We start from the raw sequence: 26,689 nt of genomic DNA on the forward strand, positions 1-26,689 counted from the left end.
TCCTCCATATGACGTCATGGGAAAATGAGTTAGTCATAGCACCTAATTCATTAGGTTGCTGTGAAGATTAAATGAGTTACCTAACGTTATATGCATTGACTGTTACTATTACTTTTACTATTATTTCACACAAAGCAATGAAGACTTTTTAGGAAAAGGAAAAATATGTTTATTTCTCCTCTATCTATTCAAAATATATCTTGATCATCAGTAGCATTATATAGATAGCATTTTGGTTAGGCAGCACCAGGCATTACACAGCACTTGATGGTGAAGATACCTGTGCTTTCTATTTCTGCTGCCTAGGAATGTATAATGCAGTCAGAATGGGGTGGCGCTGTGTGAGATAAAAGTCCAGATAAAAGGCCTTTTTTTGTGTGTTTTTTTTTTTTTTTTTGGTGTGGGCAAAGTCAGCTCTTCATTTGGCAGCATGCTTCTTATATATCTCCAAGAACTCAGTCACGTCTTCAGGGGACCCCAAGATGACTGGCGCCCTCTGGTGGATGTCAGTGGGAACGATGTCCAGTATAGCTTCCTTCCCAGTGGTAGCCAATCCTCCGGCCTTCTCGATGACGTAGGCCATTGGGTTACATTCGTATAGTAGTCTCAACTGGAAAACAAGAGCCCAGAGCTGCGTCTTCCCACCAGAAAGTATTTCATAGAAAGAGGATTTATTCCACAGCAAAACAGCGCAGGGCTGGTGGAAGTTTCCAAGGTAACTGAGACTCTCCCTTTCCTTCTAGGAGGTTGTAAACCTCTCCCCCGCCCAGCCCTCGCCCACACACACCTCAAGGCTGCATATAAGGCCAAATGGTTAATTTAGCCATTTGGTTAATTAAGCCATTCATCAAACCAGAGGCAGGAATAGACTGCTCGATGCGAATATGAGACAGAGCACCTGGACTCGGGGCTGAATGACACATTGGCAGAACTGGTGGTTCCCTGTTCTTCACGGCACGGCGACTGGACTTAATGAGTGATTCTGTGTGTTTTGGATGGAGCGTTGCCTATTCTAAAAGCACAGAAAGAACTCATGGTTGTGTCTGGCTGCAGACATCTGGAAAGCAGACCGGCTCCTCCAAACAGTATGATATTGTTTGCAACTCTATACACATTCCTTTTATAATTCTCCCAAGGCCTGCGGGCTGGGATTTACTATAGTATAAGGCTTGGCATTTATTTTTAAATATTAACTTTTTTATTGTATGTGTTTTCATGCAGTCGCCTACGGAGCAGACAGCTCTTTGCAGGTGTTTCCTGACTCTATTTCCATACAGGTGTCATGGCCAGATTTGCAAAACCGAAAAAAAAGAAGGAACCTCAGTATTTCTGTTAAAAAACAATTTTGGGGGCATTAGGGAAAAGCGCTATTAAGCAGCTAATCACATAGGCGGGGCAGGGTGCCTGAGGTGGCTGTGGCAGGAGTGGTGTTTTCCGTGAACACAATGTCTTCAGTGAAGCGGACACCATGTGCTGTAAACAGAGATCTGAATACAGATTTCTATCTTAAAGGGGTTATTGTCCCTATTCCTTCTCTCATATTAAAAAAAAAAAAAAAAAGACTGTCTATTGGGAAGAAACAAAACGACGGTACTTGGGAAGGCAGCTCTGTCCCTCTGTGCAGAAGGACGTGTGGCCACCAGCCAGCCGGGCCGCACAGCCCCCCAGCCTGCGCACCCGCCGCGGGCAGTAACTGGGGCAGTCGTGTAACGGCTCACCCACAAGCCCTAGGTTTCCCCGGAGGTGCTTTCCTTCCCTAGAAAGGTACCATTTTCCAAGCAGCAAATGGCCGCTCATTAGTTATTGCTATTTGGTGCCTTTTTGAAAGCAATCAAAGAAAACCTCTCTTTGGAACACGGATTTGATTTGCTGCCTCGGTGATGGGGCCGGGCTGTTTCATTTCTCTCTATGAATGGAATTTATTTTGCTCAAGCCACACCGCGTGCCCGCGGGAAGAACTGAGACTTTTAGCCCCTCCTGACCAGACCACCATTACTGCTCGTTAGCAATGGAAGGGCTCTGCAGAGATTGCCTGACTTTAACCAGAACAACCTTCATCCAGATCAGAATATGCCACAGACATGGTTAGCATCCCACGGCAGAATCGAACAGCGATCACAACCTTTTCTTCTTCCTAAGTCAACCCCTGGGCGGCAAATAAAAACCACTGCTCCTCAGGGAGTCTGTTTACCTTTCCTTTGGGGCTCTTCTTGTTCGCCGGGTACAGGAAGATCCCTCCATAGACCAGGGTGCGGTGGACATCAGCCACCATGGAGCCCACGTACCTGGAGCCGTAGGGGGCTGAGTTATCCTGTAAGGTTAAGACCAGCAATAATTAGGGCTGCAGAAAAGGAAGGCAGGGAGCCCTCTGTGTCCTCTACCCTTATTTGACTCAGCAATTGTTTAGTGAGCGCCTACATGGTGCGTGTTTAGGGAATGGGATGAAAATCCTGTTCCCCAGGAGCAGAAAGTGGAGCAATGGAGACAGCCTCTCATCCATTTCACAGCAGGTCCAGTTACCCTCGGAAACCCCAAGGAAGCTGCTGTTGATTTTAGCTATGGGGTTGGGGCAGGCATCACACCAATGGTACTAGTTAGCAGAACCTTGCAGGTTAAGAAGGATTTTGCCAAGCTAAGGAGCTGGGCAAGGGCGGGGTTTTCATCTTGTGGGAAGGGACGTACACAAGCTAACCAGGTAGAGAAGCAAATGCTGACCACGGGGTGGGGGCGGGGAGGGGGCAGGAGAGGAATCCAAGGCGGGATGGAAGGAGAGATGATGGAGCGGGAGAGAGAGCCCGGGCCAGTTCCGAGGGCCCCGGATGCCATGCTGACCACCTGTCAGCCTCCTCTTCAGGACACAGCAGGCACCAATGGCATGTGACAAGAGTGTGACAAAGCTGGACATCCCCACACAGAACCAGCTCTGCAGCGGCCGTTTCTTTCTTCGTGCTCAGGGATTTGTAACTGAGAGACACCGAGAAGGGCACCCTGAACTTGGGATGACTGACGCTGTGGGACAGGTCCTGGGTGCTAGAGCTACGTTTTGTACCATCGGAGATCAGGAACCCCAGAAGTGAAACATGCTTTACCGCCATGAGCTCATGCAGCCAGCGGGCCCAGTTATCCTGACTGTATTCTGCCAAGGGAAAGCGGAAAGGCTAAACCAGACCTCCCGGTTCTGACGTCCCAGGGCAGGGGTCCCAGTCCCTGGTACCTGGGTGGGAACTTCATCACGGGGTCAGTGCACAGGGGAAGCCAAGCTGCTCTTGTCCCTGCCCCCGTTCTCCTCCAGGTAAGTCAGGGGCCAGCACATTTCTGCCTCGCTCAGGGGCCTCCCCCGCGCCCTCACTTACCGGGGGGAACTTCTTCCTCTGGACATACTCGGTGACCGCAGGGTCGAAGTCCTTGGCGTAGCCCTCATTGAGGCTATAGATGTTCCCTTTCTTTTTGATCTTCACATCCTTGTCCACCAAGATGAACTCTCCAATGGCCTGTGAAACAGGAGGAAAGGGGGAGAGGTGATGAGCTCTCCCCCCGGCCTGTGTGAGGGTGCGGCAGGCTGGCTCGGTGGGGGAGGGGCGCAGGGCCTGCGGTCACACCCATGCACCAGCACAAGGAGCTTGGCTTTTGTTTCACAGGTTTTTCTTCCTGAGGGGTAACTGACATAACATGGCGCTAGTTTCAGGGGCACAACACAGGATTCCATATCTATACACATCGGGGGATGGTCGCCAGCACAGGGAGCTCGTGGCCTTGGGACACCCATGCCTTCAGATGTGCATGCCTTCTGGGAAAACATTTAATTTAGATAAAGGTGGTGCAGACAGGAGGTGGGCCTCAGAAGGGACAGACAGCCGAGTGACACCAGCACTCAGGGGCTCAGGGCCACTCTCAGCTTCCCGTCCCCACCTTTCGTGTATTGCTATAGGAAAGAGCAGAGCCCGAGTTTTGACTCACAGCACGTGTGACGTCAGCTGCCTTTGCTCAGGGACGCTCAGTGCTTCTCAGAACGCCCTCCCACAAAGCCCCAGTGCTCAGCTGGCGCCCTCGGAGCTTGGGTTCTGCTGAAGACTTTGCAATGGGGAGGGCAAGTGCCACACAACTCCTGTGGCTCTACACTGAGGCTCTCTGGGGCTCCTGCATGTCACTGAGAAGGTGATTGGGGTGCTGCTTGTCTGGGAAGCGGGGGGATGTTGCTCCCAGGAGGCAAGAGTGAGAAGCAGGGAGGCCCCATCAACACCTCTCTCCCCGCCATTTATTCCCACAGTAAGGACTGGTTCCTGCCAGTATGGAGCACGTGAGACTAGAGAGAGGGAGGAGGGGAGGGCGGAAGGGTGAGGGAGAGGAGAGAAAAGAGACTAGCATTAACTAACAGTGTCACTGGACGGTGTCATTGTGAGTGATTCTTTTTTCTTTTATGCTTTTTGGTATTTCTAGCTATTTTGAACACAAATATGTAGAAATATTTTTTATGGTCAGAAAACTAAGTAAATAAATATCTTAAAAAAAAGATGAAAAAGTCTGGAAAATGAAGCCATTGCATAGCAGGCACCACAGAGCTCACACAGCCATGCTTTGCAGATACCCCTCCCGCAGAGCAGGTGTGGAGAGAGGCCTCCTGCATGCCAGACAAGAGACGGAAAAGCTTTTTGAAGGTTAAATTCCTGATGAGCTAAAAATGCAAACATAGCTTTTCAGCAGAAACCCTCAGCCTGTGCGTGCAGCAAACCAAAATGAAAAGGAAAGGCTAAACCGGTCCGAGGCTCAGCCCACAGGCGTCAGCCAGCAGAGGGCTGGCCAGATCCCGGAGGCAGCCCGCAGCGGGACAGGGCAGTCCTTCCAAACACCACGTGGCCAGTGGGTGTGAGGAGGGAAAAGGGCCATCAAATACAGACGCTTACTCCCAGAGACACCGGTCTGCAATCTGGAAACAAGAAGAGATTTACTTTTTCGACGCGCCCATCAGCAAAGGTAGCAGAGACGTCCCCGGGAGGATGTGAGGAAGCAGGAAGTGTCTGGGAGCTGGTACATCAGTGATTTCAGAAACGGTGCCCCAGCCCCGGCTCCCAGTGACCTGTGCTCTGGTTCTGCCACTGTTTTCCCTGAGGTCACCTCGCTGGAGACGTAATCTTGTGCTGATTCCCCCGCCCCTGTTTATTTATTAAGCGCCAGTACCTCCAAGGACAAAGTGCAGTTGTGCAAGAGTGCAGGGGGCAAAGGCGCCTGCACCCCGGTTTATCTGCCTTGCCGCAAACCAACCCCAGGGCCTCTCCAGGAGCAACCCGTCGCTCCCAGGATTCCAGCCAGCTGCTCGTCCTTGTGTTCAGTTTGTCAGCAAAAAGCACCAAATAAACAACATGCTTCACTGATGTCATCCAAGGACATTTCTAAGAGTGAAAGGTGTTGATAAACCCAATTCTTTTCCCCTTGGGACACGGGGCCAATCACATAATGAACATGCCAACCTAGTAAAGTCTGTTGTATGGCGTCTGTACTCAGTGCTGGATTTCGTGGCACCAGATATTTGAAAAGATTTCTTTCCCTAACTTATCTGCTCTGTTGAAACTGTCACCTAACTCAATAGGTAAATACCCCCATTCATAGACATGTAGGACTTATCCACAAATTAAAAATTCCCGGGAGTACGTTTTCATGGCACCCTGGGCTCCTCTCCATGAGGTAGCTGTTCTCTGTAAGGTGGGCCAAATGATCTCCCTTTCCTTCTTTCCTTTCACGCCCTTGAGGTCATCAGAGCCTTGTCAGAACTGCGGAGGTTGACCCAAGGTGCGCCTGCGAGAGCACAGCAAATACGTTCACGTGGGCTACCCGTCCACTGAGGAAATTAGTGATGAATACAGTGGGGGGTCAACAGGCCAACCACAGGCCCCATCTGGTCCATAGATGCGTTTTAGTTGCTAGAATGGTGTTTTATAAATCCACAACCATCACATTACAAACACACACCACAGTGTTTCCTAAACACCGACCCCTGGCCAGCTCACCACCGTCCCACCACCCGGCCTGGCTTCACAGCACGCTCTACTCACTCACATGGCTTGCCTGGCCCAGATGGGCACTGGAGCCAGTTGCATAATGTCTGTTCCGAAGATTTCATCTTGGAACAAAGGCCCTCTTTTATGCTCTGGACAGACATTAATCCTCACCTCAATAATCTTCTCCTGACGTACATGTGGTCTTCCTCTTTGCACCCCCAACCTCTGTCCCTCCAGACCACAGCTCCCACCTCTATGTACCCCAGTCCATGCCCCACACACGTAACTGACACAGCCATCGGCCAGGCACCTACCCCGCCATCCCGCGCCCCCAGGCTCTCTCACCGGGTCCAGCATGAAGCAGTTGACCCCACAGGCCATGGCCAGCACCAGCATGGTGGCACTGCCATAGAGGGCATAGCCAGCTGCCACCAGGTTCCGGCCCGGCTGCAGGGCGTCCTTCTCAGAAGGCTCGTCGGTAGAGTTCTAGGACAAGAAAAAACAAAACACATTTTTGTTCTGCTTTGCTGTTCTTTTTTTTTTTTTTTTTTTTTCAGTTCAACCATTAGCAAGATGCATTATCAAGATGCTTTCTTAATGAAAGGGCATTTTCTTGGAGGGACCCTCCTTCACGAACAGCAATGTCCTGATTATAGTCCCATGGCAGCCTTCCCACAAGCCCCAGATTTCCTGCAGCTGGGTCCTTCGTTCCAATTACCGCCCTCCTCCAATTTTACTAATTTGATATTCCCTCATTTCTCTATTTTCACTTTCTAAAAAGAGCATGCCTTCTTGCCAGCTCCCACTAATTTAATCTTATTATGGGCATCGATGTCTTTCACCTGCCTACTCCATCTTTCCTTAAACCAATTAAGACTGGGCTGCAGGGCCTTGATTCTGGTGAGGACATCAATTCCACGAGTTCTTGCCTGTTGCAGCCCATCCCCCAGGGAGCAATGTGGTCCACATCACTCACCCACCAAAGATTCTCAGGAATATGGGAACTTAGAAAATCCCTCCAGAGCCAGGACCGAGCAGGGCAGATGCTTCCCAGGTTTTTGAGCATGACCCACGGTAACAAACACTGGTTCCATCACGAACCAGTATCAACACACACTCACATGCACACACAGCTACAGGAATGAGACGGAACGATCTTACACTTAGAACATGACATGCACTCTAATCATTTCTTGTTTTCATGAAGAACACAGCCCACTGGGTCATGTGGCCCACAGTTTGCCTAAGATTGAGGAATGAAACACCCGAAGGAGACGGCTCCTGATGAATGGATTGCTAACCGATGATTACCATCTCATCAACACTTGATTGGCTTCTTCGTTCCTCAAAGAAGCCCAAACAAATCTTACAGCTTGAATAGTCTCTACTTGAATTTAAACAGAAATGAAAATGGGCAATTTCTGCCAATTTTATTTATTCCTTTCCCAGCCAGAGATGCCAGCAGCTGAGGGTAAGAATTACTAATGTATAAGGAAGAACTGCTAAAACCATTTCTTCCCATTTTTCCCTTCATCCCCACAACTCATGTTTTTTGTTTGTTTTTCTTGGTGTGTTTTTGTTTTGTTTTGTTTTGTTTTATTTTGTTTTCAGAGAGGAAGGGACAGAGAGAGATAGAAACATCAATGATGGGAGAGAATCATTGATCCTGGGGATCGAGCTGGAAACCCAGGCATGTGTCCTGATCAGAATCTAACCGTGACCTCCTGTGGTTCATTGGTCAAAGCTCAACCACTAAGCCACACCGGCTGGGCCCTGAGCCCCTGAGTGCTGGTGTCACTCGATAGTCAAGGTGGTTGGTTGGCTGGGTTGTGTCAACACAGACTAAACACAGTAGAGAAAATTGGAGTTTTCCCTAACTCCTAATGTTGCCAGTGCATGACCCTGAAAAAGGAACCAGCTTCCTTCGAGGCCAGTGACAGAGGGGGCGGACTCAGGCCTCTAACTACCCTCTAACTCAGCCACTGAAGCCTACCCGCCAGTGCAGCAGGAAAGCGGACAACGGGAATATGGGAACAAGTGGGCTGACTGGGAGCTGCTGGAGGCTCGCAGTAATCAGTTCTCCACCAGTAAAAGTTCCCCAGAGTTCCCACCTTGCCCAGCACCGTCCACCTCTGCCTGTGGGGAAGGTGCAAGAGGAAACAGAATTTCCCTGAAGTACTGTCGCCAAGCAACCTTGCCCTGTGACGTCTTGGCATGAAGTAAGAAATGGCAACACTATCTATGATCCACATACTCACAAGAAGCAGAAAATAATGCCATCGAATCGTGGACTCGGAGGAATTCTTTCCTAGCCTGCCCCCTTTCCAATGCACGAGTTCCCGCCTGCAAACCCCCAGTAGAGAGTCACCACATTCCCATGTGGATGCGCAGGGCCATGTGCATAAAGAACCTGCAAAATTAGAGAGCCTCTGGACCCCGCCTTTCTCTGTGCCGCCCAGGCCATCACCTGCTGTGGATATTGGTTTGTTTTATTCCATGCCACCCCATAAGGAGTAGAGGAAAAGACACCAGGATTCTGGAGATTCAAGGTGGTAGACGAGAAAGTCGAGTCGGGCAGGAGTGTGTTGTGGCTGTCATGTCACCAGATAGCCGTCCTCAGAGGGCAGCCAAACCCTCCTTAGAAAGTCTCACAGGGCATTTGGCAGAGTCCCCCGTAACGTAGCCAACATCGTTTACCTACGACTGCAGCAGGAAACCTAGCAGGCAGAAAATGTGTAAGATGACGTCCCTGCCTCCAGGAGTTTGTAATCTGTACTGCAGATGAGTTGGTTTTGCCTGGCCAGCACCCATCACCATCCCGCTGACAACTTCCTCTTAATCTTCCTTCAGCTGCCTCCCTCCCTCTCAGCTCCAGGGGTGGGCACATTCAGGCAAACATTCTGTCTGTGATGGTGTCCAACACCTCAGGAGAATTATACTCCTCTGGGTGTCCCCAGCCAGAAGCTGGGTGACCCCTCCGGAGGCGCAGCAGCAGGCACTGCCTGGGACACTACACCACCAGCCCTTCGAGGTCCCTGTGGAGCCTGTTTCCCGGCATTGGTGGGCCAGGCCTGCTGCTGCTGCGGGTTCCTGTTACAGATGCTGTGTGCTGAGCAGGCGCCCAGGGAGCTGAGTTCCAGCCCAGAGCCATCTGTGCAGAAAGCAGGAGAGGTCACCTTTGAAGCATCGGGCACATCCATGTTTATGCCCCAGAGGCCCTCAGATGGCTTTAAATAATCCATAAGGCTTTGGAAAACTGAAATGACAGAGGCAGTATCCCACTCATATTTTTTTCAGTCTTTCAAGAGTCACACCAGGTTTATTGAGAAGAGTGTGGAGATTCATTGTTGAGTTGTAGCATCCTTCATTCATGCTGCTGTTGCAAGCTGGTTTGATTTTCTTAGTTGACAGTCCGTGTCTCCGTTTTCTAGTTTTCTCTGGTTTCCTTCAAGGTGTCTTTATTTGGGGGTTGAGGTGGAGACTGGAGCTGGCAAACATTCGTGCTACTTTAGTTTTGGTTGAGTCACTAACCAGCAGTCTTGCTTCAAATGAAGACTCTTGCTACAAACCTCCCTTGCTAGACAATAGCCCTGATAGTTTGCAGATAAGATGGTCTGCCTCCCTGTCTATAACAGGAATGGTATATCTCAAGGTTGACTTGGAAAATAGATAAATTCTTGCCTTGACCTTCCTGGTATGAGCATTAGAACCTGTTACTCAAATCGACTAGCTGTATAAGATGACGTCTCTGCCTCACGGAGTTCGTAATCTGTACAAATGCAGAAGGGGTATTTTGTCCCTCTCAGCTGAGACAAAAGCAAAAACACTCAACGACCAAAGAGAACTGTCCTGTGGTGTCCTGATTTCCACACGTTTGAAAGGAAATTATATGCAATACTAGGCAACAAGTCACTTTGAACAATAAAGTGCAAATGGGTCTCACTACTTAAATTATGGCCTCCGTATGCTAAAATATGAGTGTGGGAGAAGCCTCACCAGCCACCTGTCCATTAAGAGAAAGTGATTCAGACTCCAGGGCATCTGTGAGGTTTTATTTCTAAATTAAACAATACGGGCTGAGTTATGGGGACTAGATTATTTAAAGGACATTGCAAATGATAAACATGAAAACATATTTCAGATTTCATGTTTTATGATGGGCCCACAGGTATTCATTCTATTTTAGTTATATATTTGAGTGCTCTTCCACCACCATGGCATGTACACACACACACACACACACACACACACACACACACACACACACACACGGCACTGAAGAAAAAGAAGGAAAGAGAGGCTCTGGAGGTAGAGTTACCTGCCCAGATACACAGGTAGAAGACCCAGGCAGGGGTCCAGGTCCCATGCCTCAGCAGTGTGCAGCAAACTCTGTCCATAAGTGGACAGGCAGTAAGCACTGTAGGTTTTATGTCATTAAGTATCACAACCGCTGAGCCCTGCCAGGGCATCATGGAACCCGCCAAAAGCATCATGTAAACGTATGAGTTGACCACATGCCATTAAAACTTTATTTAGGGACAGTGACAATGAAATTCATACAAATGTTATGGGCTATGAAATATTATTTAGTTTTTTCAGACTATTTTTAAAAAATGCAGAAGGGTTATTCTTGCTCAGAGGCCATACAAATCAGGCGATTGGCTGAATTTGGCTCTAGGGAGAGTCAAAGTTTGCAAAGCCCTGATGTAGAAGATTTCAAGGTCAATTCTGACATATAGACTCTCATTGTTGTCACACTCTCACAATTCTCAGCTCACACAGTATCACCACTGTAACTACCCTCTACTGTCCCTTTATTTTTAATTTCATTTTCTATTATAAAGAAAGCGTGATACGGCTACGAGTAAACTATTTTTCTCTTCCTACCCACACTGTACTACATTTTCTAACAACTTAATGGATCTTCACTATGTAGCAAATGCTGAAAAAGTCAGAACTCAAGACATAAACCTTTATTAAGTTTCATGATATACACTCTGGTTGCTCCACCGATAGTGAAACAGGACTGGACGCTAGACCTTAACTTTCCTCTGGGTCCCAAACCAGGGGCTTATACATTACATTTTACCTTTCTGTAGATGCCAAAAATGGTTCCAATGGACACAAGGCAATCGATGTTGGAGGATCCATCAAGGGGATCAAAACAGACCACATATTTACCCTGGACAACAAAAAACGGAAATAAAACTTTAAAAATAAACACAGTATAACAAAATAGAAAGTATACACTAAGGGGATAAAAAAAAAAAAAAAGGGAATCTAGGGGAAAGTTCAAGAAATGTGAGTCTTATTTATACTCTGTCATGGAAGCTATGAGTGGCATGCAAAATGAAAACAACAACAATGAATATACATAATCATATGACTGTTATTGTACCAAAACATCATTAGGCAGAGAAAACACAACTTAAAATGGGAGGCGTAGATGAAGGTAATGGAATATAGGTAAGTAAGTCTTAATTTCCTACATCATTGATATAGCTGAATCATAATTTTGGTTTGAGTTTCCTGGCAGCCAAAAGAAGAAGAGAAACAAGGTTAGTCATTTATTTCTTTTTATTCATTGGGGATATATACATAATTCCTTAAGTGAAGCTAAAGGAATTAGCTTCATTCAAGTCTTTAAGAACCTTCTCGTGCAGGTCTTACAGATGACACTTGGGGTCAGTGCACAGAGTTCTCAAGGATATCCCAACTGCAATTCTGTTGGAGAGGGACTACCAAAGGGTCGGTCTTTGAATGGGGCTGTCAGTGGTATGCTGGAGCTGGCTGGTTTCTGGTCTCAAGAGTGAGTTGTGCACATCTCTTTCCAACTCTGCCTTCAGGGATGTCACGTTGGTAGTTTGAAATCAACTATGGGGGAGTTTTTACGAAGGTGGTATTGGCTATTACTACAAATCAGACTTTTTCAAAACAGAACCAGTTTATCAGCACAGCATAGGAGATTTTCCATATCCAGATTAGCTACTTTAAGATGTGGTTTCTAAGTTCCGCATCAAATTAAGACAAGTCTCTGATTCCCTGACCACTTGCTCTTAAATCACCCTGGCTGATGCAGGAGAAACTGTTATCTGGAAAACGGGAGCATGCCTATTAGAAAAGCACATTGTGGTCAGAGAAGTTGGGCCGACTGGTAGAGAACATAGAACAACAAATTTCAATTCACGTGCCTGAAACTGCCAAGTACCTTGAGAAGCCCAACAGAGAACATGAACTTTGAATCCGACATGTAATATATTTTAGGGATAATGTAAAACAAATTAATTGGATTAGCTCCCTACACTCTTTAAAATGTCAAGACCTGGTATCAGGTAGCCTCTTTAAGTTCATCTTCTGATTGCTTTTTTCTAACTTTACTCCTTCATGTTCCTGATTCATCTCAAACAGGGAAAGACAGCAATCCCATAGAACTACACTTCTCATTTCAAGTTTTTTTTTTTTAATTATCATATAATTGTTTTGTTCTATAAAAGCTGGATATACTCTTTCCATTCCCTTTTGCAACAATAATTTAGTATTGAACCCCTACAATGGGCCAGGCGTTATGCTAGATGCTGGGATACAGAGAATATAATTCATTCTCCTCCCTCAAGAAACAATTAGATTAATAGGATTCCCAATCATAAATCAGTGACAGGAATTGGGAGCATTTTACATTGGCAGAAGAATTGGAGTGTGAGGGTAGGAATTTGGTGGATGAAGATGAAGCAAAAGAAGTTGTTAACCGTAGCCAGACTTCGAAGAGCCTTGAACATGACAATGAAAAGTTAGGAGTGGAGATGAGTATGAGTATATATGCGTCTCTCTCAGGTATGAGTCCACTGGAGGATAGATAATGGCATGGACTATGGTGGTAGAGGGGACACGTGGGGACAGTTTGAGAGATGGTAGTGAGGATGAATCTGTGAAATGATGACTCATGGTTCAGGAGGAATCTAGGGTGATTCCTAGGAATCCAGCGTGGCTGAGCAATTGGAGACATTTATGAAGCTAGGTAGAAAAGTGGTTACATTAAAACCCTGGATGGTGGAAGTTCAGACCCACCCTTTTCTCAGGTTCTATAATGATGGCTTGTTTATCTTCCTCTGACACCAGGACGCAGGTGGCAAAGGATGCCCGCAACACGTTGATGACCATGTCATTGGAGAGGACGTCCAGCTTCTTCACTTGATCACCCGTCACGTTGGTAGAGCCAGCAATTCCATAGCTAGAGGGAAGAAAAGCCACAAAAATGCAAGCCATGACCACCAGAACATGTAAATGCATGTAAACCACTGAACGTGGCATGTAGGAGGATTTAGAAGAAAGGAAAGAAGGCGCCTGGTTTAGAAGAACAAGAAGCATGATCGTCCCTGTACATGGGCTCCTGGAGGGGAGGAAATATCGTCACTCACCTGTCCAGTACCTGTCATGGTACCCGGCACACCTTGAGTGAAACCTGTGTTTCTCAAGCCTACCCCCTCCCCCGCCCCATTATGGCCTCTAAAGAAGCTTTTTAGGTTCTTTTCTCTAATCACACTCTCCCATGAAATACTAATTTTAATACTAAAGACATGGTACATATCTGTTTATGCACTGTCTGCATAGCTGTGTTTTATACACAAAAAGATTGATTTTTCACCTCCCCCAAGACTGGTTTTTACCCCTGAATGTATGGCCGATGCTTAATGACAGCAAACAGGGAAACCTTCTGGGTGGGAGGGGTCCTGAGATGTGAGTGAAGCCCAGGGAGTCCATGGTTTTATAGCTGAAAACATCCTAAAAGAAAATATACTGACTGGTCCCACCTCATTTCCTAGAGTCAGGCGGAAGCCACCCGAGACAGCAGAGGGCTTGTCCAAGGGGAGCAGCAGAGCAGAGGTGGCAAGCCCATGGGGACCCCCAGGCCAGGCTCTCTCAGTGGCACTCCACTGCCACTGGCAGGAATCCTAAGGGTTGGGGGGGAGGGCAAGGAGGGAGGCTGGAAAGTCTGCAGTTTCTACCTTATTTTCAAGGTACCTGCAGTCAGTAATTGTGGAATTCCCATAATCCCAGTGGCTTGTCCAAAATGCAGCCTCGTTTGCTAGGAGAGACTGGAGGGTGTTCCTAGCCTGGGATTGGATGGGAACACTGAAAGGAGGAGAATGAAGGAAGGGTGCACAGAACAAGATAAGAGGCTGGATGTGGGACAGGAAGAGTAGAGGCGTGGGACGTACTTCTAATGAGCTGGGAGCAGGGGCTCAGGGCCCAGCTGCACCTTGGTCAGCATTCTAGGAGCACTCACTTGGGAACGGACTGTCCCGGCACCCGCCGCTTCAGCTCCCAAAAAGCATTTGTCTAAGCATAACTCGCATGTCTCCAGCTGGACAAATCTGAACCAACACCAGACATCGTCCAAACCCTAGCGTTTCATCCGGCCTGACTCTCCGGGAGGTAACTCCAGGGATCTCATCACCCCACTGCCCGTGTTTCTTAGAGACACAGGCTATAGCTGCAAGTCATGGGTCCTTTGGTCTTTAACCCACGAAATGAGATGGGATGAAAAGAGAAGAAGCAGGAGGAGGGCTGACGGATGAGATGCTGTTTTTCCAGGTGGGCAAGGGAATGATCCCGTGCCCCTGAGCTTTTTGTTCTCATGCCACAGACACTCTTTCTCACCCCAACTGTACGCCAACGCTGGTGGACAAAGAAGGCAGCCAAATTCTGGGTGGAGCTGGAGGGCGTGGCAGGGCCCACCCACTGAAATACATCTCCCTCACTGGCCTACTGGCACCAAGCAGCTCTCCTTCCTCACCAGAGGTTTCCACAGTTACAGTCGCCACTGATTCCGAAGGCTAGCGCTGATGGAAAGAACATGGGCATCATGACAGAGACCTGGCTGCCCCGGCTCTGGAGCCCTGGCCTCGCTGAACCTCCTGTTTGCTTTGCCCGTGGAAGCCATGCTCCCTCCGGGCGGTGTTAGAGGACCGCAGGGGGTAACATACAAGAGGCGCCTAATGTTCATACCAAGCTTGCTCCCTACCGGGGGCTCTCATTAGGGCTGTAGATGCTGGGGGAGGAACGGGGTCTCGGCGATGCCCGATGCCCGGGGCTTCATCCACATAATGCAGCCACGGTTGCTTATCCTTTCCTTCCAGAAGGATGAGGACAGAGGGCATGTTTCTTCCCAATGTCCCAGCTTCCAGTGTATAGTAGGCTCTCCATAAATACTTACTGGCCCTGGCCGGGTGGCTCAGTTGATGAGAGTGTTGCCCCATACATCAACAAAAGGTTGTGGGTTCAATTCCCTCTCAGGGTGCATGCAGGAGGCAACCAATCAATGCTTCTCTCTCACATCGATTTCTTTCTCTCTCTCTTTCTCTCTCTCTCTCTCTCCCCCCCTTCCTCTCTCTCTAAAATCAATAAAAACATATCCCTGGGTGAAGATTATAAATAAATAATAATAAGTAATACATTTATACTTGCTGATGTATGAATGGCATTCACTGAGGAGAAGAGAAATTGCCTGAAGGAATGAGTGCAAGAGTGACCAACTTCTAAACTAAGGCCATCCACTCTCAGCAGTGCCAGGGGAAGCCACTTGCAGCGTCCCAGGAACAGGCGCACTGGGTCAGCTCCAGGGAGGCCTGGGAGGCTGGGGCAGAGGGACAGCAGGCATGGGAAGGACTGTTCACACTGGCTCATGCTCTGCCAGCTCAGGGATCTCGCTCAGCAAGATGGGCGAAGGCCAGTCAGCTCCTAGAGTAGCTGTGTGAGTGTTCATTTACTCCACAAGTATTTATTGGATACCTAGTGTGCCCCAGAAACTGTCCTGAGTGCAGAACAAGACGGATGATATCACTGTCCTCATGAAGCTTATATTCCACTGAGACAAACAAGAAACAAGTAAGTAATTTTGTGTAGGGAGCGGCTCTAGGGTCAAGCCTCAGGCTGACCTGTGGCAGGGCCACAAACAAGTCCCTGCCTGGAGGGCAGAGATCTCCTAAGCCAGACCTTGTAGCCCTCCCTAATTCCTTCCTAAGTAGCTAATGGGCTGTGGGAGGTACAGCAAGTGTTGCCAAAACAAGAACAGTTGTATATATGTTAATCTACATTTGTTTTAATCAGAATATAAAATAAAGCATCGGCTTGCAGGCTGGGTCTTTTGTGTCCTCATCCAGGCACGGGAGATCCACCGAGCCCCAGCTGTATTCTCTTGTCTGTCTTTTCTTCAGTCCTTCACCGCTGCCCCTCCTCAGGTTCACCCTTGGCCGTGCTGATGCTGGCGTGGCGCAATTTTGAATGAATGAGATAATGTTGGATGGTGACCAGCGCTCTAATAAAATGAAACAAGATGCCTGGGGGGCAGGGGGTGGATTGGCCAGTCAAGGAAGGTCTCACTGCAAAGGGGCCACTTGAGCTAAATGATACCAGGCACCAAATGACCCATCACAGACAACTGGCCAGTCCTCGGGCTCCCCCTCCCTGAAGGTTATGTAGTCGCCCCAACCCTTCCTTCTCTTTCACTTCCCCCGGAATTGAGGGTCCTCCCTTCGTTTTAGCCAGAAGGACCCTTCAATTATTCTCCAGTTGCTTGTAAAGAATAACATTAAAAAACTATGGAGGTTGATTATTCTGGGCCCCTCCGACTTAAAATCCAGGCACTTTATAATTTTTCTAGGACATCTCATGGGAAGGGTCCCTGGTAAAACGTGGTGTTGGAGGAGTCTTCGAGAAAGCACAGGCAAGCGATTCTAAGGTAGAACAAGAGTTCAGGAACATGAGCTCCCAGACTGCCGTGTCGGCAGCAAGAATATCTGAGTTTACACACATGGCCAGGCGGTCTTCCATCCGGATCTCAGCTCACAGGGGTGGCTGTGGCTGGCGCTTCACACACAGCCCTGCACTGCTGCTCAGGCACGAGGCCCGCCCTGGGCTCTCCCCACCCGCCTCAAGGGGCCCTCAGGGGGCAGCAAGGTGTTTCCACGGGTCAGTGAAAGGTCAGAAACACTCACGGTTCCGATGACTTTGACAATGGAAAAGGCCCTCAGAAATATCCTCACAGAACTAAGCCGCTGAAAAACATATGGAATTTATTTTCTACACAAGTTTTCAGAACCCCCTTTGGAAACATTAAATGCCTGCATTCTGATCAACCATCATTCCTCAAAGGACCGATGAACAAGTGCCTTCACCATACAGCGCAACTGCCACTCGGAGGAGCAGTGTGACCACCTACAGAATCGAGAGCAGACCTGGGCCTCAGCTCCTGGCGACACAGCCCTCTCCTTTGCTGGGCCGATAACCAGGGCTTAGAAAATGAATCGGCTGACTTCTAGGCAGACTCAAGAAGTGCCCAGCGGGTCAGAAAGGCGGCCTGGTTGGGAAGGAGCTTCCCTCCGCCACTGTGAACAGGAGAGCGTGGCACCACGGAGCCTCAATGGGACTTGAGCAATGCCTTTCACACACTGCCTGGCTCATTCTTAGATCAGTCCCCAATGTACTGCTCCCTGGGGTCAGAATCAGTCAGCAAATGAGGCTGCAAATCATCACACAACCCTGTCAAAAAAGCCGTCCAGGGGCCAGCTCTGCCTTACCATCAATAGAGAAAGAGAAACAACTCAAAAGCTTGGAGAAAAGGGTTGACCCAGCAAGCTGTAAAGCTCTAGGCTTAGCTCCCGCCCCCTCATGCAGAAAAGGAGTCAGGAGCAGTTGGCTGTTGAGCAAGCAGGGACAGGGACCTTAGTTATGACTGAGCCAGGGACTTGATCTGCTGAGGAAGCTTTTCCAAAATGCAAGTCATCATGAAGAGGACGGCACCATCACGGGCTTTTTCCCATGGGCTGGGACTCAGACCACTGGGGTCCAAATCCCAGCCCTGCCCACCACAAGCTAAGCAACCCTGGCCAAGTCACCCTTGTCTCTTCATCTGTAACATGGGAGTTCAGTACATCTACAACCTCGTGTGCAGAGAGAGGCCTTAAATGCGTTGATCTAGGTAAAGGGCTAGAACTGAGCCTGGCAAGTGAGCAAGAGGTGTTGTGGTCCCATGCCCATCCCTAACTCCCCGGGCAGGCACAACCACCCAAGGCGGGTCCTAATCCAGCCTTTCCCTCTTGCTGATTGCATATGGGGTGGCTCAGCTTCCTGGTGGATTGTTGGCTTCCAGACTTTGTAAGAATGAGGGCTGAAGTGCGTGATGCACCTGGTTCACAGCAGCCCAATGGCAGCCACCATTGTCCTTAATGGAGCCCCCAGGCATCTACTAAGTAAATGCTGACAGAGGAGGGGAGCGGAAACCAAGAAACCGAGGCCTCTAAACCAGTTTCACAGGCAGCTCCTGGGAACTGTGTCACAGGTAACTGGCAACAAAAGAAAGTGCTCCAAGTTCAACATTTCACTCCCATTTCATTCAAATTAGTTGGCTCTGCAGCCAATCCACTGGGTTGGTGGGGGGGGGGGGGGGGTGCAGGGGTATCCTGACAGGGTTTAAGCCCTTGTGGTGGTTCCTTTTTAAACCCCCAGAGACACAAAAGTTCTCTTTCTGGAGGTTGAGGAGCAAATGCTGATTGGAAAATTTGTCTAATATATATCTCTTTTCTTGCAAACCTCACTGAAAATCTAAAAAACTGTAAGTCATTTTAATTCATATGGTGGGGAACTCCTTAGAAGAATAGATTAATTTGGCCAGTATTTAATATCCTTAGAATTATGTATTAACATTGTTTTAAATTGGCATGTGGTTTCTGGAAGGGACCGAGCCATTGCGCAGCCATGGTCTGTGGTTCGGGATATCTGAAGCAGAAGGACGGGAGGCAGGGCCACACCTAGGGAAGAAGGCTCAGAAACCCCCTGATTTGCTAGCTCCAGACCATTTCCCCCGGACGTCCACATGACAGCCAGGGCTGCAGGAAGCACTCTCCATAGCACACAAAGGACCAGTGGGAAAGCTCATTCTCAGAACACCCAACGGAAGAAAACCGGAGGCAGATGCTTATTCAATCCTTATCACTCAAGTCCAAGGTGACACTGACTTGTTATTAATTGATTTCAAGGTAAATGACCAACTGTTCACCCAGCTGGGAACGTCCAAGGGTCAGACCAGAAACACGTTGAAGGAGAGACATCAACCAGAGCAGTTTTTAAAGGTCACAGTCCCCAGGCTTGGCCGGAGTTCATGGGGCCAAAAGGGGCAAACAGGGGGGAGGGTGGCTGTGCTTCTGGTGTGAAAAGGAAGTCACAATTCCGCCGAGAAGCTAACTCAAGAAGCATAACATAAATCTGAGAAAGTCTGCAAGGGTTTCACTTCACAAGCTCTGCAAATTTGAAGATAAACGGAAGCGTGTATTGCTGACCTGTAATTCCAAAATTAAAACTGGAGTTATTAATCATTTTCTTCCACTGATACTGAGAGGACCCCACATACAAAAGCAACGGATCTGGACACCACCTGACCATGATGGGAGGAGGCTTCCTGTAACCAATCTGAGGGCACAACATTGTTTTAATAGATGATGAATGGTCCAGCCTGCAGTACATGCCTGCTGACTGCATGTGGGCAGCTAGTACAGAATGAAAAGCAAAATAAAAAGATCCCCGTTTATAAAAATAATAATAACCTTCAGCCTAGAAAAACAATGATGACACAGTACCTGTTTAATGAACTCAGTTCATCCTCACACAACTCTCTGAGATTGAAAAAGAGAGTTGTCTCCACCTTACAAGTGGGGAAACTGAGTCCCAGGGATGTTACATCAGTTGCCCAAATCCTCCCAAAAATTAAATGGCAGAGCCAGGAATTTGAGCCCAGCTCCATCTCTCTCCGAAATTTGTTCTTAAGCCCTGCGTGCTCCTTTCTGCTCCATCCCGTCCAGATTTTCTCCTCCTCCTCTCTGCCTCAGGGCAGAATGGGCCAAAATCCAGTGGCCAAATCTTTAGTCAGAGCTTCACGACCAAATTCCAGCCTGGCCCGTCCAGCATCTCAAACTGGATAGCCCTCTCACATCTCAAGATCAATGTTTCCCAAATGTTGGAATCATCTTCTCACCTTCCCCAGCCCCAAGCAATCAGCTCTGCCTTTGGAATTCTGGTTTGGTTTGGTTTTCGTTTTGTTGGCAGGCCCTGCTGCCACTTGCTAGGACCTACTCTGAGAAGCTGCCCTTCTCACCCGATCCACAGATCCACACTCAGCCTCCTCCCAGGCCCTCCTGCATCCTGCTAATGCTCTAGCTCTGGGTGCTGTTCTATTGCCCCTCCTCTTTAACTGCTTCCCCCGTCCCCGCCCCCATCTTAGCTTTCCCTCTCCCAAAGCGATACTTCCAGCCATTTCTTCCCCCAGCTTAGTCTCTAATCATGGCACTGCCCTGCTCAAAACCCTTTACTCCCTCTCCTTTGCATACCTGCAAAATACAAAGAATTCACCCTTGCCATGTGATGCTCCCCAATGCACCCACAATGCAACACCAACAAACACCCCACCATGTATACAGCATACTTCAGTCAAACTGAGTGAGCAACTTTTCCAGAAATGTCTTCTCACCTGGTACCTTTCCTCACATGAGGAAATGCGCTCCAGCCCTCAGGCCTTGTGACCATCTATCTGTTCCTGCCCATGGGAGATGCCCATCTTGATGCTCCACCATCCTTTGCATCTGCATTGTCTTTTTGGCACCTCTGTGAAAGCATCTTTCAGAATCTCTATTGTGTCTTATAACTAATATTATACTTGTACTTTCCCTACAGCGTAAGCTCTGTGTCATTCTCCTCTCTCAGGCTCTTTAGAACTTTGTATATTGTGCGTGTTCAATATACTTTGTATATTGTGCGTGTTCTATTGTTGAGTTGAATAGAACCAGTGAATTCTTCAAAAAGTGATTTGGAAGCATGTACAAAGGGAAGTCACCTGAACATGCCAGAAGCAAAAGCAAGACCCTGGAGGACCATTTTCTCCTAAAGGAATGGAAACAGCAGCGGTAAACGCTGGCATTTGGACCACGAACTCATCAGACCCACCTGCAGGCTGCTGACGGGTCTCATGAGAGAACATTCGCCCCCATCTCTGCTGGCAGCGGGTGGAGGAGCCAGCACACAGAACAGGCCTCAAGAACAGGTTGGCTCTGAGGCAATGTCTTCTTGTGCTACAAATCTTAATTCACATCAAAAATGCAATTCATAGATGAGCTTTAGAGTTGGGTCAGCTTTAACTGATTTCTAAAAAATAAAGGAAGAGCTGTGTGGTTTGACAAAGAGAGCCCAACCTGGGCTCTTCATCTGTACAAAGAGGGGTGGGGCCAGGTGGCTGCTGAGGCTTTTAGCTTAAAACTTAATGATTCTATGACTGTCTTACTGAGATCAAGAAAAGTGGCTAAAGAGCAACTGTTGGGAGAGAGAGAGAGAGAGAGAGAGAGAGAGAGAGAGAGAGAGAGAGAGAGAGAGAACGAACTCCAGCCAGGCGCTTGGCTGAAACTCCTGAAGTCTCCTAATGAGACATCATGCTGAGCTCCTGAAACTGGTTCCTGAGAGGTTCCTGCGAATCAGCAATCCTCTTGTCATTCTGGGTGCATGCCCTTCCAGGGCAAGTCTTCAGCGCTAACAAGCTATTTGCCTGCACACCGGCTTTTTCATCCAGGACATCAAAGCCAATAATGAATGTAATTTGGAACCCTGACTTGAGATCTTGTCATATTGCTGCCTCCCTGACCACGTCACAGTGAGACAGCAAGCTCTTATTTTCCCACAGGAGTACTTAAGTGTTTATTCTGCACCTCCCGGTCAACCGCCCACATGATGAGGCGTCGATTCCTCTTCCAGGAATACAATGCTGTTTGAAATAATCGAAGACCAGTGAAATGTGCTAACATAGGGCAAGAGTAGTGATATATTTGTGCAATGGAATACTAGGCAACAGTTAAAATGAAGGAGGTGGGTTTATATGTCCTGCCATTGAAGAATGATCTTCATATATTGTTGAATGATGAAAGTAAACTGTAAAAGAATATGTTAACTGTAATCCCATTTTGTTAGCTATTTACATATGGATACATGTAAATATATATCCATGTATAAACTTATATGAGTATAAATACGCATCAGAGAAAAAGTAAATTATAAATGGAGAACGCCCCAGAGAATGCATAGAGGTGGATTTCACCTTTCTCTTTGCGTTCTGTTGCATGGTTTAAATTTTTATCAATGAGTGCATCTTATTAAGTAGTTTATAATGATAACAACAACAATCTTTTTTAAACCTGGCATTCACCACTATTTAGTCTAAACAAATACACGTATTTCACACAGCGAACATAAGTATCCTTTGTCCAGGTCCCAGCATCTGAGGTTTCTTTTTTTTTTTTTAATATATATATTTTTTTATTGATTTCAGAGATGAAAGGAGAGGGAGACAAAGAAATATCAATGATGAGAGAGAATCATTGATCGGCTGCCTCCAGCATGTGCCCGTGACAGGAATCGAACCCGGGACCTTTCAGTCCTCAGGCTGACGCTCTATCCACTGAGCCAAACCGGCCAGGGCTGAGGTTTCTTAAAAGGTGGGAAATATACACCTCAAAGCAGATCTTGCATTTTCAAGTTCCTTTGGACAGACACACTTTTAAAATAATACAGGAAATGACTTCTTTTTTTAAGAAGGCCCCTCATCCTCAAAGACAAGTAAAGCTATGAGGCCACCTCTATGTATTGTAAATTAAATCTGAAGCAAGATTTTAATTGAATGTGTTTCCTAAAGCAAAGACTCCTTAGAAATGTATTATCAAGAGGAGCCATAGGTGAAATAGTGGTGGAGTCACACCCTTCCTAACATACTTGTCCCAGTCCCTCTCCTGGCCAGGCCATCCCTGCTTGACTCCTGAAAATACGGGTGATCATACACTCTTTTCTTTTCTTTTTTTCTTTTCTTTTCTTTTCTTTTCTTTTCTTAGATTCCTTTTTTTAAATTTCTTTATTGATTGAAGTATCACATATTTGTCCTCATCCCCCATTCCCATCCCAAACCCCTCCCACCCATGCCCCCACCCCCCTGTTGTCCGTGTCCACTGGTTAGGCTTATATGCATGCACACAAGTCCTTTGGTTGATCTCTCCCCCTTCCCCCACCCTCCCCTACCTTCCTACACTCCTTGAGAGTCAGCAATCTATGCTGTGGGACCAGAGCCAAATAGTTGCAGGGGCTACGCTCTCTCAGGTCAGCTGAGAACATCGTGTACAATGTTTTTAGTGTCCCTGAACGAGAGGAATATTAGGAAGAGTGGGGGCAATCTGAAAACCCAGGTGCCCTTCAGCTACGGAGGACCAGCTGAACACAGAATACTTGTGTACACCGGAGTAAACCAAAGAGCGTGTTACTTACAAAAGCCTCACAAGAAGGTGCCCTTTGAACCCCATGTCCTGTGATTCCTTTGCTACACACAGGTGATCTGCAGAACTGCAGCATGGGCACCACTGAAGAACTTCTTAAAATGCAGCGTCTCAGGCCTCACCCGGCCTGCTGCCCCCCTGCACACAGCACTGCTGCTCCTGAGAGCTCTGGGCTGCAGGCTTCCTGCCTGGGCTTCCCCGGCTCCTAACGGGACCTGTTCAGGCTCAAGGAGATACTTGAGCCTAAACCCAACTTGAGATCCCAAATCCAGAGGGCGCGAAGGAGGTCAAAGAAGAGAAAGGGAAAAGAAGGCACGGTGCCCGCACTTTCCTGTATGAGGCTGGGATGTGTATAGCCAGCAGGCCAGGTGCCCACCGGCCAGCCACTTCCACCAGGAGGAAGCTGACCGGGGTGACAAGCAAGGCAGGCTGCTCAGCCCCGTGAGAGGGCTGCAGGATGGCGGCAGGTGTGGCTGGGGTGACAGCCCCCCACCCCCCGTGGGCACCTCCAAGCTCAAGAGAAGGGGGAACCAGGCTTTGAGTGCCAACCTCAAGAGAGGGAGCGGAGCGGGAGAGGGAGGAAAGGAGGAAGAGAACGCGGCCAGGCCAGCCTCCCAGCAGAAGGCTGCCAGCAGAAGGGCTAGACTAGGACCAGACATCAGACGGACAGCACATTCCCAGCTGGACAGACAGACAGACCGCCGGATGCGGCCTGGCGGCGGGAGGCCTGACTCACAGGTGCGCGATGCCCGCCTTGCGCACCGCCGTGGAGATGGCTTTGACCGCGGTGCAGAGCGCGTTGAGCAGCTGGGTCATCTCGCCGGTGCCGCGGGCCTTCCTGCCCTCCTCCATGACGAAGCGGGTCAGGGTGACGATGTTCGTGTCGAAGGCCGACTGGTCCGTCATGCTGGGGCCGGCTCTGCGTGCTGGTGGCGAGGACAAGCAGGACGGCGCCGGGACGCGCGGAGGGGCGGACCTCGGTGGCTGAGTGCTGGGAGCCTAACTGGCCTAGGGCAGCTCCCGCCGTGAGTGCGGCTGCCGAGGGCCCGGGGACACCTATAGGTGCCCGGTCCCGCCCCGCCCAGGGCACACCTCCGCCGCCCCGCCCCGGCTGGGGCCGCGCCAGCTCCATCCCCCTGAGGCCCAGATCCTCCTCGCACTCCCTCCCCCTCAGCTTCTCTCGCCACCTGCGCCGCCCGCGGCCACCTCCGCTTCCTCCTCTGTGCCCCCCGCCCTCTGAGGACAGCCACTGAGCCACCAGCAGTGTCGCTTCAGGCCCTGCAAGGACCTGCCACATGGTGCAGTCATGATCCCCAACATGAAACGGAAGTTCAGAAGGTTACACAACGCAAGGCGTGTACGCCGCAGGTCACTGCGAGGCCGGGCCGGCGAGCTCCCGCCCCTGGCGCCGCCCGCCCCCTGCTCCCGCGCCCCGCCCTCGGCCTCCCCTCCCCCTCCCCCGTTCACCCCGCTGCGGCAGCCTCGGAAGAGGATTCCCCCCTTCAGCCCTGCGATGGCCCATGTTTGGATCCTTAGTTCAGCCCACAATGCTGCTGTCCTAAGCGAGTTCATACACTGATTCATGGGACAACACTGAGCACCTACTACCCATCGGTGCCTGGCACTGGGGATAGAACCTGAACAAAAGCCACAAAACAAACCTTGTTTGTTTGCTAATCCTCACCGGAGGATACTTTCCCGTTGATTTTTAGGGAGCGTAGAAAAGAGAAGGAAAGACAGAAACATCCATGTGAAAGAAACACATGGACGGGATGCCTACTGCAGGAGGCCAGACCAGGCAGGGCCTGGCCAGGGAGGAGCCTGCAACCGAGGTACTTGCCTTTGCCAGAAATCGAACCCAGGACCCTTTGGTCCACAGGCCTATGCTCTATCTACTGAGCCAAACCGGCTAGGGAGACCTTACATTTTAACAGAGAGACAGAAATTAAGTGATAGATGAGGAAGTTAGATGAACCATGGGTGCTATGGAGAAAAGGGAAATAGGGAATGTGGGGAGGGGTGTTCACTAGAGGGGTCAGGACACAGGTCACTGAGAAAGTGACATTTGAGCCAAGAGCTAAAGGGAGTGAGTGAGGCAGGAGCAGTGGAGAGAGGAGGAGTGTTCTCCTCCATGGAGAGAGAAGCCAGAGCAGCTGGGGCGGGAGGGGAGAGTGTGTGTGGCCTGAGGAATGGCCTGGAGACCGGTGGAGCTGGAGCAGAGCTAGCCAGGGGGAAACAGAGGCGATATGTCCCTGGGGGGAGGGGGATGGGGAGTAGGGGGGAAGCTAGGAGGGCCCAGTGAGGTTTGAGTTCCACTGGGAGGAAACCACTGGAGAGCTTGCAATAGAGGAGAGGCATCATCTGCCCCCGTCTTCATACTCTGGCTGCTGTTACATTAGACAGAGAGCAGGCGGGTGCTCTTGAGGCTGCTGAGAGATGGTGATCCAGGGAGGCGGCGGGGGGAATGGGGAGAATTGGCTGGATTCTGGCCTGAAGGTACCGCTGACAGGTTAATTGGAGCCTGAGCACCTGGAAAGGTGGGGTGGCCCTCAACTAGGAAGACCAGGAGAGGAGGGTGGAAGGTGAAGGATTCATTATGGGACACACTACGTTTGAAATGCCTATTAGACATCCAAGGGAATGTCAAGTCGATGGTCAGGTTTGTGAGTCCGGGATTCAGAGAAGTCCACACTGGAGACAGACGTTGGAGACCCTCGCTGATGAATGGGGTTGGAGCATGAAACTAGAAGGGATAAATTGCCAAGGAAGGGAGGGGTCGGCTGAAAGCCAGGAGGTGTGGCTTTCAGGAGCCAAGGAAAGAACAAGAGTCAGGGAGCCAGGCTGACCCCTGTGCATAGTGCCACAGATGAGGCCAGAGAGACAGAGCTGAACACGGACCTCTGGCTCCATGGTGGGGACCTGCTTGGTGTGCTGATGCCGGATTGGGGTGTCAGGTGGGGACCCTGGATGAGGTTGCATGGTGGTGCCACCAGGATAGATGGTTCCTGTCTCTTTGTAGCCCAAGAAGGGGTTGATCCACCAGAGAGAGACCAGATATTTTAAAGTCCACTTACTCTTTGCTCCTTGGGCAGCTTTTCAGGGGTGGGGGAGCCTTGGAAGAGAAATATTTCCTTAAATATAAAAGCTGAAATGTGATGACTAATATGTTTGGCCTAGCCACTAGTTATAGCGGCTCTGTTTACGAGTTTGCCCCTTTATGTGTCAGATGTTTAGTCCCTTGGGATCTTAGCCTAGCCAAGACCATCACAGTTAACTAGTCCAGCCCAGCCCTCCTGAAGTTAATCCCTTGGAAACCACCCCTGGTAAGAAGTGAAGAGCTCAGGA

At 49.2% G+C, this 26,689-nt stretch overlaps 1 protein-coding gene across 1 annotated transcript; it reads right to left on the bottom strand.

Annotated features, from left to right (window-relative positions):
- Positions 1-145: 145 nt before the first annotated feature.
- FBP1 (fructose-bisphosphatase 1) lies at positions 146-24,530 on the bottom strand. Its single transcript, XM_054727254.1, has 7 exons — positions 24,081-24,530; positions 13,059-13,221; positions 11,083-11,175; positions 6,339-6,479; positions 3,354-3,491; positions 2,192-2,311; positions 146-610 (listed from the first exon to the last, which is right to left on the bottom strand). The coding sequence occupies exons 1-7, from the start codon at positions 24,248-24,250 to the stop codon at positions 419-421; spliced, it is 1,017 nt and encodes a 338-aa protein (XP_054583229.1). The 5' UTR covers positions 24,251-24,530; the 3' UTR covers positions 146-418.
- Between the last annotated feature and the right edge of the window lie 2,159 nt (positions 24,531-26,689).

Source organism: Eptesicus fuscus, chromosome 15 (assembly GCF_027574615.1).
Source record: "Eptesicus fuscus isolate TK198812 chromosome 15, DD_ASM_mEF_20220401, whole genome shotgun sequence".
Taxonomy (NCBI): Eukaryota; Metazoa; Chordata; class Mammalia; order Chiroptera; family Vespertilionidae; genus Eptesicus; species Eptesicus fuscus.